At 41.7% G+C, this 12,947-nt stretch overlaps 1 protein-coding gene across 3 annotated transcripts in view; it reads right to left on the bottom strand.

Annotated features, from left to right (window-relative positions):
- The window catches only part of PPFIA2 (PTPRF interacting protein alpha 2), a 487,757-nt gene that overhangs the window by 181,459 nt on the left and 293,351 nt on the right, over window positions 1-12,947 (bottom strand). For all 3 annotated transcript variants that reach the window (XR_009555743.1, XR_009555744.1, XM_060245141.1), the window contains one exon: window positions 2,896-2,997. Coding sequence is in view for 1 of the 3 variants with exons in the window: in XM_060245141.1 (XP_060101124.1) it covers window positions 2,896-2,997 (102 nt within the window). In the remaining 2 variants the exon portion in view is untranslated. The remainder of the gene's footprint in view (window positions 1-2,895; window positions 2,998-12,947) is intronic.

Below are 12,947 nucleotides of genomic sequence, written 5' to 3' on the forward strand. Positions count from 1 at the left end.
TGTATTTCCTTATTTATATTTATCGCTCATTTTATCATTTGTGATTTAACTACTTCATCTTCCGTAGAACATTTCAATAATAGTTTATATGTCTTTGAAATCAGCTTTTCATTTTCTCCAAACAGCATTCTCTCCAGTTCTGTTTGTTCTTGTCTTATTCCATAGTTCTTAATGTCCTGTTCAAGCAAACTCTTTATTTGTTGCAATTGAAACCAGTTATATTTATATTGTATTTCTTCAGCCGATTTTAATTCCACCTTTTTTCCTTGAATTTTAAAAGTTCTTTATATGCTAACCACTTCTCTTCTTTAATATCTGAATACATTTTTATTACTTCTGTTGGAACGATCCGGAGCGGTTTCCTTTCATCACCATATTTTTTATATTTTGACCAAGTATTTAACAGATTATTTCTGATATAGTGATGTGAGACTAAAACATCCATCTAATTTTTCCCATAATACATATAAGCATGCCATCCAAAAACATTTCCATGTCCTTCTAATGCTAATAACTTTCTGTTTGATAATGTCATCCATTCCTTAATCCACACCAGGCACACTGCATCATGATACAACTTTAAATTAGGCAGTTGAAATCCGCCTCTTTCTTTTGCATCCATCAGAATTTTCATTTTAATTCTTGGTTTTTTCCACTGGCCATGCTGGCTGGGGTTGATGGGAGTTGTCGGCAAAAAACATCTGGAGAGCTACCGTTGTCCACCCCTGCTGTAGCTTATTAATTTTAGTTGTCAGGATTTCTAGCATGTCACCCAGCAAGGTTACTGCTTCCTATAGTCTTGCTGTGAAGAAGACATTCTTATAAACCACAGACTGATATTTCTAAGCATTGAATTAATCAACTGGCAGCCTTGAAGTGTGTAAAAATTATGTCAATGTTTAAATTGCTATATCTTTAAAGAAAGTTAACTTATTTAGTGATGCTAAATAAACAATGTTTTAGCCTACTATATCAAATGTGACAAGCATCAATGGCATAGTTTGTGTATGCTGCAATAGCAGGGGGCCTTGCTTATTAGAATTTAATAGACAGTGACAAGAGACTGGCTCTTTCTATATAAGCTTTTATCTACTCTCCAAAATGCTCCTAGTTAGTTTCATTACCACTGTAAGTAACTAATAAAGCCCTTAATTTTTTAAAGTGCCAATTTGCCACTAATGAGTTCCACTTCCTGGAGCCTTCTCAATTGTCTGTTTCCTTGACACTAAAGCCATTCAGGTGTGTATCAGTGCTTACTTGCATCTCCATAAGAGGCTAACATTGCATTTATGTGAATTACTTAGTAATTTTTTTTAAAAACCCAGGAGATTAAAAAAGCCCATCCACCTTAAATAATGTATTTTTCATTGGGATTTTTTTTAAAAAAAATATGCTGCCAGTTTGGGGCACAGCTCCATGAGGATGCCACTCAAAAATATCTCTGCATATGGGACAACAACATATGGTGCTCTTTATTATGCAGACTATCCAGATCATCTGTTTAGTTGTTATGCCGCTGCCTGTGGCTCCTAGAAATATCTGACAAGTGATGTGAAGGCTACCCAAATGATGTACAGGAGTCAGGTACTACATGTTGCTGAAAAGCTGTTGAACAGCAGCTTCTACATGAAAAGTGTAATATGAAGACTGGATCATACCAGTAATTATTTACCACACAAGCCAGAAGTTATTTATCAAGCAAGAGTTGAAGTTTCTCGAACAAGCTTAACTTCCACATTGATGAAGGCATCCAGAGTACTTTATTACCCTGGGTGCTGCTCCAGAGCCTGCCTGCCTGTCTTGGAGGAGAGAGCTGCCACAATGTAGAGTCCCTTGCATCCCAATTTGGCTACTGCCACTTTGCTATGTGAGCCCAGGTACTTCAGTACATGAAAAAGAAAAAAATGTAGTTTTTCCCTACATAAGATGGCTAACCATTGAAAACTAACTGGCTAACAAATAGAACAAAGCAGTAGACATGCTGCACCTTTAAGACCAACTAAGTTTTATTCAGAATGTAAGCTTTCGTATGCTCTAAAGAGACTTCATCAGACAAAAATGAGCATACGAAATGAGCATACGAAAGCTTACATTCTGAATAAAACTTAGTTGGTCTTAAAGGTGCAGCATGTCTACTGCTTTGTTCTATTGCTTAGGACCAACACGGCTGCCCACTTGGATCTGGCTAACAAATAATGGATGTCTTGAGAACTATAACAACAAATTCAAGATACTTTGCTCCAACATTACTTGCACAGTGTGATCCAGATGTGTCATACACATGTTAATCAGAAACAGCAAATGAAAATCCTGCAGGATTTCAGAAGGAAAGCTCTAGGGAAATAAGTATTATTCAATTGGCATCCTGTGTTCTGACAGCCCTGTGCAGAACACAGGTGGAATTCCTCAGCAACAATCCCATTAATGTCACCAGGTCATGTACTCTTGGCAGCTATGCCTCGTAAACAATAACAACCATGGCCATTGAAAGGTCTAGTGAGATCAACCAATTAGAACACAGTTTTTTTCCTGCCAATCTTTAGGCATCAACCACAATTTCAGCTTCATACCTGGGTCAAAACCTGAACTGGGAGATGTCCAGAAAGCTAATATAAAGACCAGATACTCATGAATCCACTAGGTGCTTCTCTGCTTTAAAACTGGCATCCAGAAGAAGAGATGGAAAACAAAACAGCAACTAAAGTGCCAAACAAACACAAACAGGAGGCAATGACAAAAAAATGCTACCAAGGCAAATAAATATTGGTAAAAGTTTGACATTAGAAGCTGAGCCCATGAATGGGTGCTCGTTTCTCTGACATTTGAAACTAATGCCTAAGAATGATTTGAAACTCTTATACAAAACATACACTTCAAGATTGCTTTTCTACTTACTCTGGTGTTATTCCTTTCAGCTTTCAATTCTGAAATTTCTTCTTCCTTTTCCAGTAGTTGTTCCCTGCATGCATTTAGCTCTTTTGTAAGTGCAGCAAATTCCTGAAAAATCAAACATAGGTGTATGTGTTAAAATGTAGCATCGCTTCTAAAATGATGCTCATATTGATTTCTTCTCCAACTTTGATACTACGTAGCATTATTCCTGAAGCATTTAACAAAGCAATAGCAATGAAATACCTCTCAATTGGCATAGTCACTTGGCAGATATTTAGCAATGAGACTACTCCAGAGTCAAGAGCTAATAGTAAAAGTGTTACACATTCTAGTACTGAGCTTCAGAATTTTTTTTTTAATTATCATTTAAAAAGCTGTTGCTTTTTGGTAAAAGCTTGGAAATGTGCTAATATATTCTGATGAAAACCTGACTGATAGTTCTCTCAGATTGCCAAAGTCTGCATAATTACCATTCTTTGTTCATTTACTATATACCAATAGTGGTTTAATGTCTCCCAATCTTACCTATCTAACTCCAGTTCAATACCCTATGTCCTTTGCATAACTTTCTTTGCAAGATCGATTAATCTTTTTTCTTTATATCTCCTTCAAAAACTGAATTATCAAAAACAAGTAAATCTATTGGACTGGCATAATTATCTCTCACTGGATATAACTCCAATCAGATATAAAAGTTAAGCAATTTTTCTATGCCTGCAAGAAGGAAAGGACACTGTGCTGTCAGTCAAAAGACCAGTGATGACGGAGTATTGTAATTAGTATTTATTTAGAGAATTTTAATGCTGCCTCTCCAAGTAAATTGCCTGAAAGATTTACAAAATAAAACATAGTAAAAGCATTAAATGTTTTTAACTGAAACCCACCACACAGAACATCAAAACATTCTTAACTCACCCACCAAGCAGAGCATGAAAACATAGTTAAGCACTGTAAAATGAATACTAGTTTTCAGACTAAAACATAATTTAATTTAATTTTTGATTTATACCCCGTCCTATCCTGCAAGTGGGTTCTGGGCGGCTTATGACATTAAAAACCTTACAAAAACATTAAACAAACCATATTCAGACTAGATACTATCGTAATTGCAGAATTAACAGAAACCATGATCACATCATTGACAACAAATCATAAACTACATATACGCCGGCAGTATTCAGCATAACGTAAGCACCTAGATAGTAAGGTGCTAATAAGGTGCTGGGGGGAGTAATGACTTCAGGGGACACCCACCGGCTCAATTAAAAGCCTGACAGAAGAGTTCCATCTTACAGGCCCTGTGAAACTTACATAAATCCCATAGGGCCTGGATCTCCAGTGTGAGCTCATTCCACCAGGTGGGGGCCTGGACCGAAAAGGCCCTGGCCCTTGTTGAAGCCAGTTGGGCATCTTTAGGAACAGGGATCACAAGAAGATGTTGTGCAGCTCACCTTAGAGCCTGGGGAGGATCATATGGGGAGAGGTGGTCCCAAAGTTATGTAGGCCCCAGGCCGTAAAGAGCCTTAAAGGTAAGGATCAACACCTCGAAATGGATCCAATACTCAAGGAGTAGCCAGTGCAGTTCATGCAGCACTGGGTGCATCCGCGTTTGTAAAGGCCTTGATGCTAATAACCGGGCTGCCACATTCTGCACCTGCTGGAGTTTCTGGAACAGAATCAAGGTAGCCCCACATAGACAGAGTTACAATAGTCCAATCTGAAGGTGGCCATTGCATGAATCACTGTGGCTAGATCATGGGGGGTAAGGTAGGGCGCCAACTGTCGGGCCCATCTCGGATGGAAAAAGGCGGCCCTTGCAGTGGCAGCAACCTGGACCTCCATAGATAAAGAGGTATCCAGGAATACCCCCAAGCTCTTCACCTCTGTTGACGGAACTAATTGAGTACCATCGAAGGGCGGCAGCCTGTTCCCATCCTCCCCCCCCCCTTGATCCAGACACAGGATTTCCATCTTAGATGGATGTAACTTCAGTCGGCTTTGGCACAACCAACCAGTCACAGCTTGCAGTGCCTCACCCAGTTCATCAGGGGCGGAGTCCAGATGGCCATCCATAAGTAGATAGAGCTGGGTGTCATCAGCATACTGGTGACAACCCAGCCCATATCTCTGGACCATCTGGGCAAGGGGGCGCATATAGATATTAAATAGCATCGGGGAAAGGATTGCCCCCTGTGGCACACCACATTCAAGTGAGTGTTGCTGGGACAATTCTCCCCTGAGAGCCACCCTCTGTCCCCAACCATGGAGATAGGAGGTCAGCCACTGTAAGACTAATCCCCAAATCCCCGCATCAGCAAGGCAGTGGGCCAACAACTCATGGATGAGTGTATTGAACACTGCCAAAAGAGCTAAAAGTATCAGCAGCGCCGATCCACCATGTTCCAGATGTCTCCGGAGACCATCCACCAGGGCGACCAGCACCGTCTCCGTCCCATGGGCAGGGCGGAAGCCATACTGGAAGGGGTCTAGGATGTCAGTTTTCTCCAAGAAGGCCTGGAGGTGTGTTGCCACCGCCTTCTCCGCTACCTTGCCCAGGAATGGTAAATTCGATACTAGGCATTAGTTAGTAAAGACTGTTGGGTCCAAAGATTTTTTTTTCAGAAGAGGGTGAACCACTGCCTCCTTCAGAGCCCTTGGGGACATCCCTGATAACAGGGATGTGTTAATCTCACGCAGGGGAGCCCCAACTTCATACTATTAAAATGGTGGTAAAGTATCAAACCCTTAATTAAAAACCTTGTTAAACAGAAAGGTCTTGTGCCTTGTGCCTATAAGAGGGTAACATAGATGCCAGGCAAGCCTCAAGAGGAAGGGCATTTCACAAGCAAGGTACTGCTGCTGAGAAACTCCTGTTTTTAGCTGCCACCCAATTTACCTCTGAAGATGAAGGCACACACACACACAGATTTATAGAGAAGAAACTCTTGTTGAGGGTGAAAGAGGAGAGCATAAAAGTAGGCTTGAAACTCAACATCATAAAAACTAAGATCATGGCATCCGACCCCCATCACACCTTGGCAAATAGAAGGGGAAGACATGGAAGTCATGACAGACTTCACATTTCTGGAATCCAAGATCACTGCAGATGGTGACTGCAGCCATGAAATTAAAAAATGTTTGCTCCTTGGAAGGACAGCCATGGCAAACCTAGGCAGTATAATAAAAAGTAGAGACATCACCCTGCCAACAAAAGTCTGTATAGTCAAAGCGATGGTATTCCCAGTAGTAATGTATGGCTGTGAGAGTTGGGCCATAAGGGAGGCCGAGCGCAGAAGAATAGATGCTTCCGAGCTGTGGTGCTGGAGAAGACTCTTGAGAGTCCCTTGGACTGTAAGAAGATCAAATCAGTCAGTCCTAAGGGAAATCAACCCTGACTATTCCCTGGAAGGTCAGATGCTGAAGCTGAAGCTCAAATACTTTGGCCACCAAATGAGAAGGGAGCACTCACTGGAAAAGACCCTGATGCTGGGAAAGAAAAAAGGCAAAAGAAGAAGGGGACGGCAAAAGATGAGATGGCTGGACAGCATTAGTGATATATAGCTAACATGAATCTGAGCAGACTTCGGAGGATGGTGGAAGACAGGAGAGCTTGGTGTGATTTGGTCCATGGGGTCGCAAAGAGTCGGAGTTGACTGTGTGACTGAACAACAAGAAGATAAGTAGCAGCACTTTGAATTGAGTCTGGAACCAAATAGGCAGCCAGTTCAGATCTTTCATCACCAGACTGATATGATCCCTGTATCACACCCCTAACAGCAGCCTGGCTCCTGCATCTGAACCAGCTGAAGTTTATGACATGTCACTCTTCCAGCAAAAGTCATCAGTCAGGGCAACCAAGGCCACTTAATCCCAAACCCAGGCCTTAGAACAGATTGAAATAGGTCTAGATCAAGGATGTTGAACTCATTTGTTATGAGGGTCAGATCTAACAAAAACTAAACTGTGTATTTGAATTTGAAATTATTGGTATATTGATAAGCAGAATGTAACCTACCTTTCTTTCTTTCTTTCTTTCTTTCTTTCTTTCTTTCTTTCTTTCTTTCTTTCTTTCTTTCTTTCTTTCTTTCTTTCTTTCTTTCTTTCTTTCTTTCTTTCTTTCTTTCTTTCTTTCTTTCTTTCTAACTTAATAAAATTTATTTTAAAAAAAACCCCTAAACTGTGTCAGGCCGGGCCATGTGTGTAATAAAATGGAATGCCAGGTAACAGATATAAACTTTATAAAGGGCACAGACAAAAACAATTACAGATTTTTTTACTTAAAATAAAACATGCTCAAAACATTAGCAAGCTTGCAATGTTTTGTTTAATGGTCTCTGATAACTGACAGCTTTTGCTCTGAATTATTGCATCAAAAACTGGAAACAATGTCTGAGCTATAACTATCTTGAGTATGCTATTCAGGTGGGTATCTGCAAGTTACAAACTTACTTTTGATTTATTGACATTCATTACAGAAATCTCATGGTCAGTGCTTTGAGCCTAAGACCCAGAGGATAACCTGAAATGGCTGGGCATTGCAACCTTTTGTACATAAATTGCTTCATGTGCTGGTCAATAACATGTGAAAGCACCATGGTACAGACTGAAGGCTATGTGTTTGTCTACAAAACTATACTCTTCCCCAGAGAAATAACTAGAACTCCTATGAGGCAGTGCAAGAATACAGAGACAATGTATGATGGTCAGTATCAGCCCACTTATCTGGGGAGCCTAGGTTAAAAATCCCCAGTCTGCAAAGGAAGTGTGTTGGGTGAACTTGATCTGAACAGACACTCTCAGCCTAATCCACCTCACTGGCTTGTTGTTATTCCTCATCTAACTGGTTCACATTGCTTTCCTACTGAAAAAGACTAGATCATGAAGGCATGAATACAGTGAAATATGGGAGGCAAACCCAGTTGCACCCAGGATACCCCTGGCATAACATAATGAACCAACAAAACTCTCTCTCTCTCTCTCTGAGTGTGTGTGTGTAGTAAGGCAAAAAGTTCATACCTTGAACAAAACTTTGTTGGCCTTAAAGGTGTTTTGCACCTTTCCCATGTGATCAAGGGAAATGGGCAAAACAAGCTCTCCCTCTTTCCCTCCCTCCCCAGGATAAGATCATTCTTTTTAGCTTCCATGGAATGCACAAACTGAGAAAAGTCCTTTTCACTAGAGTTTCTGTCTTCTCCTAAATCCTTTTGTCTCTGCCAATAACACCTCTGGGTGTGTCAGTATCAATGTCAACTGTTAATGGTCCCAAAACTTAATTTTCCTGCCCCGTCTCAGAAATTAGTAGCTTTCCTGCCTCCATTCAAATATTCTAGTCATTCTAGACAGCCCTTCAAGTACCCCTTTTCAATTCTTCTCTCACCTTTGCAGCAATGGGCTATCAGCACTTAATAATCACACCCAAAGTCCATCACCCAGGCTTTCTGAGACCCTTTGTTTGTCTCAGCAAAACCCATCAGCTCACTCTTGCATGCATTGTCTCACAATTCCATAATACAATTTCACATTGCTCCGAGGAACATTCTGACCACCTTTGCCCCAAGGTTACATTTTTGCCTATTTAAGGAGACACTCTGGACATGCTTAGGGTGTCTTGTCTTGGTGCCTTCAGACTTGCACCCCCCAAGCTCTTTTTGGATACCTTCCATAGTGGGACGCTGGTCATTCTGCTACTCTTCTCCATGGACTTCAGCTCTCCAGGACAGGTACATATGATTCCCCCCCCCCCATCAACTTCATCCTCTATTCACTCCACTAGTCCCTATATTCTGGTGTTCTTGTATGCATGTTAGTTTAAATTCTACATGTGTGTGTGTATTAAAATATTATTCTCCCTTCAATAAAATCCTTTTCTTTATTAAAACTGGCTTGATCATTTCAAGATTATTACTTCACTTTGTGAAAATTCTGCTCCATAAGAGGTCTACCTGGGTCTGCCTCTGCTAATTCCCCCACAAAACAAAACCCTCAGCATTTCTGGTAACACAAGCTGACTCCATCCCACAGGAAAAAACATCCCTTTTAAAAAGTATAATATAGTGGGTTCTATGCATGGCAGAGTCTCAGAGTAATTGATAACAAGCTCTTTAATAGAAATCACATAGCAAAAGGTCACAATACAAGACTGGCGTTGGGGCCCACAGGCCAAATTTATATACATCTCTGGGTTCCTGCGCAAGCACGTTATTGGGTCATTCAAACTGGTGGGGGCTTGTGATTGGTCTTGGGCTGCAGGGGTTTGAATCCTACAGCCCTTTGTTCTCAAGTCCTCAAAGCTCAGTCCATATGGCTCCAATAAGCCAGGTGGAAACACCAAAGTCTTCCCTTGAGTCCACATACATAACAAAAAGTAAGTTCCAACAAGGAAGATTTAGTAACAAATGGTGCTGGCAACAAAGTGTATATAAACATAGAATCATAGAGTTGGAAGGGACCGCCAGGGTCATCTACTCCAACCCCCTGCACAATGCAGGAAACTCACAAACACCTCCCCCCTAAATTCACAGGATCTTCATTGCTGTCAGATGGCCATCTAGCCTCTGTTTAAAAACCTCCAAGGAAGGAGAGCTCACCACCTCCCAAGGGAGTCTGTTCCATTGAGGAACTGCTGTAACTGTAGGGTTGCCAAGTCCAATTCAAGAAATATCTGGGGACTTTGGGGGTGGAGCCAGGAGACTGTGGGGGTGGGGCCAGGAGACTGTGGGGGTGGAGCCAGGAACAAGGGTGTGACAAGCATAATTAAACTCCAAGGGAGTTCTGGCCATCACATTTAAAGGGACAGCACACCTTTTCAAATGCCTTTCTTCCATAGGAAATAATGAAGGATAGGGGCACCATATTTTGGGGCTCATAGAATTGGACCCCTGGTCCAATCGTTTTGAAACTTGGGGAGTATTTTGGGGGAGAGGAACTAGATGCTATACTAAAAATTTGGTGCCTCTACCTCAAAAAATAGCCCCCCCCAGAGCCCCCAATACCTGCAGATCAATTCCCCATTATTCCCTATGGGAATCGTTCTTCATAGGGAATAATAGAGTGTCCAGTAGATATTTCCCTCCCCCTCATGCTTTCTAAAGCGAGGGGAGGGCCTCCAAACCTTGGAATCCACTGCCCCCTTCCTCTCTCTCACACACAAATACTTACTGGGTCTTGTTCCTGCAGAATATTCCTGCTTGCTCTGAAAACAAAAGCAAAAGAAAGGGAGGGGCCGTTCTCTGAGCAAACTTACTGATTCTTTCCCATGAAGTCCTTCCTGTTTCCTGCTTCCTGCTCAGCCTTAAAGGTACACATTTTAAAAACTGTTTGCAGGTTTCTAAACCTGCAGGAGCTCTAAAACTACAGGATGACTGTGGGGGTGGGGCTTCCCCTGCCAGCCAGTTGGCTGGGGGCGGGGAGAAGCCTGTCAAAATGGGGGATCCCCCGCTGGGACCTGGGGATTGGGAAGCCTATGTAACTGTCAGGAAGTTCTTCCTAATGCTGAGCCGTAAACTCTTTTGATTTAATTTCAACCCATTAGTTCTGGTCCTACTTCTGGGGCCAGAACTAATGGGACTGTACAGAGCACTCCCTCCCCGCCATTGACAAACACATATGGCTTCCCATTATTTTCTTCAAGAACCTGCACACAGTGATACAGATTTTCTGTACCATTACCACACTTCCAGAGAAAATCCAGAAGTGGTGTAGGGTAACTCTAGGAAGTGCTGGAAAGTCTATGTTAAAACCATAGAGTATCAAGCAATTTTGAGAGTTACCATATGTCACTTCCAGGTTTTACCTTGAAATGACATAGTGGTGCAGAAAATGACCCCATTAAACAAATTCTTCTGTAGCTGGCAGCAGGCCTCTAGGCAGGTATTTGTGTGTGTGTGTGTGTGGGGGGGTGTACATGATACGGGCTGTGTGATCACATCACTTATAGTAAAAAACTGGGTACAACACAGGTAGTTCTATTCTATTAATAGCTTAAAATTCTACAGTTTTACAATAGAATTTCTGGTAATTCCTACAGCAACTATATGTCACTGTTTAAAACTGGAAATGATGTGGTACCACAGCTGGCATTGCAGGTCCCCCCCCCTTACAATTGTTTAGAGAAGCTGCAGGAAATGAGAGGGGGAAAGGAGATTTCCCTCTCCTACTAGGGTAACGGGGCCCCTAGGTAGCAAGTAACTAAGAATGCCTGCAGGAGGCCTGACAAACTGAGTGTTTGCCCTAGCTGCAATTCTGTGAACACACTCCTTGAAGTAAGCCCCATAGAATAAAATGGGATTTAATTCTGAGTAGACCTGCTTATGATTGCTTCCTCAGCTTTCATAAGTTAATGTACTTCAGGCCCCTGGTTGGTTTTAAAAATGCTTAGCAACCACAAAATTATTCCTCCATTCCCCAGCCCTGAAGCTGGGGCCACTGAGTGATAATTTTAAAGGGGGGAAAATGCTATTTGAATATGCCACTCCTAGGCTACTAATAGACCAGCACTTTGGGCCAACCCAGGGACACCTCAGGAGGCGACCCAAAAAACCCCTCCATACACAAACATCTGGCAGGCGTCCCGATTCCGTACAAACACCATCCTCTGGACTGCTCCACCCGCCTCAAAAAGGCACCACGTCAAAAGTGGTATCTTTTCACTGGGGCACCTCTGAGGCGGCTTCCAGCCATCTGGAAGGCTCAGAAGCGCCTGAAGAGTGCTCGGGGAGCCACGAACAGGATGCATGAGCATTCCAGACACTCCCCTGGCACCACGGCCTGCTCCTTTCTGCAAGTGCTATCTGGAAGCTCTGGGGTGCTCTATTTCTGACCAGCTGTATTTGGGGCGGCTTCAAGCCACCCCAAAGCGGCCATCTGCTATCAGCAATACTGTAGCTAAATTTGTGTTCCTATTCATCATACTGTTGAACTACTAGAAGCAGTTATTATCATGTAGTTACACGTAGGTGAAAAAGGGCAGCTATAGTGAAAGGGGGCAGCTAGATGTTTTGGCAATGTATCAGCAGGGAAGGAAGGCAGCATGATATTGCTAGATCACATCATATCTTGGAGGCTAAGTGGGGGTCAGTGCATGGGAGGAAGACCACTAAGACTCTGCAGAGGAAGGCAATGGCAATGCTTCTCACTTGCCTTAAAAGCCCTTGTTAGGGTTGCCAAAACTCAGCTGTGACTTTACGCACACACACACACAATGTATCAGCAAACCTTTCACTGTAAATGGCTCACTGTAAAAACTGAATTTGCCTTTCAGCATTAAATGAATGTTGAACGTGTTTGATTTCTAATAACAGGAAAAGATGTCAGTTTTGAATTCATGTGTTAGAAAAACACAGGTAAATGCCATTGGTTGCTAAAAACATTCTGTTCAAGTCTGTCATGTTGTATATCACTTCGGTTCTGCATAACAACTCGCATTTCCAAAAATATGTTCCCTACAAGTCAAAGGAAAGAAATGCATGCTTTGTTTTACCCGGTTACATAATAGAATGTGATGATAACGACCTCTGCTCTGTATTTGCCTCACAGATGCACACAAAGCAAAGGGATACTGTCATCTAGAATTATTGTTTGCCACAAAAATGTTGCATGGTCAGTAATACTTTAGAAGCCTCAAGGTGGAAACTGCTGCGTAACTAATACAGTTTGACAGACAGAACTGTACTCTTAAAGTTTTATAAAGAAATGTCTGGGTTACAGCACCAATTAAAAAGCTAAGCTTGGAAATTATTTAGCTAATTATCAAATTTTATACTGCAAATGGAAGTTTTAAAATTGTTGCTACACAAAATTATTGAATATTTAATAGAATGAGAGAGGATATGAATTAGTTTAGCAATGTTGCACAACAGTTCATGCATTTATACATTTTCCTTGGTAGTGATCAGAAAAAAAATTAGAAGCATCTGTACTAGACAGTATTCTCACTTTTCCCCAACTGATTTCTTTTTTTAGAATGAGATACAAGTCTACCAAGTCAACAAATTATCCGTCCAAATAAATACTCATTTTTGTATTGAAACAAGCTGGTCTAAACCAGAGGTATCAAA

This window comes from Heteronotia binoei, chromosome 8 (genome assembly GCF_032191835.1).
Source record: "Heteronotia binoei isolate CCM8104 ecotype False Entrance Well chromosome 8, APGP_CSIRO_Hbin_v1, whole genome shotgun sequence".
In the NCBI taxonomy this organism is placed as follows: domain Eukaryota; kingdom Metazoa; phylum Chordata; class Lepidosauria; order Squamata; family Gekkonidae; genus Heteronotia; species Heteronotia binoei.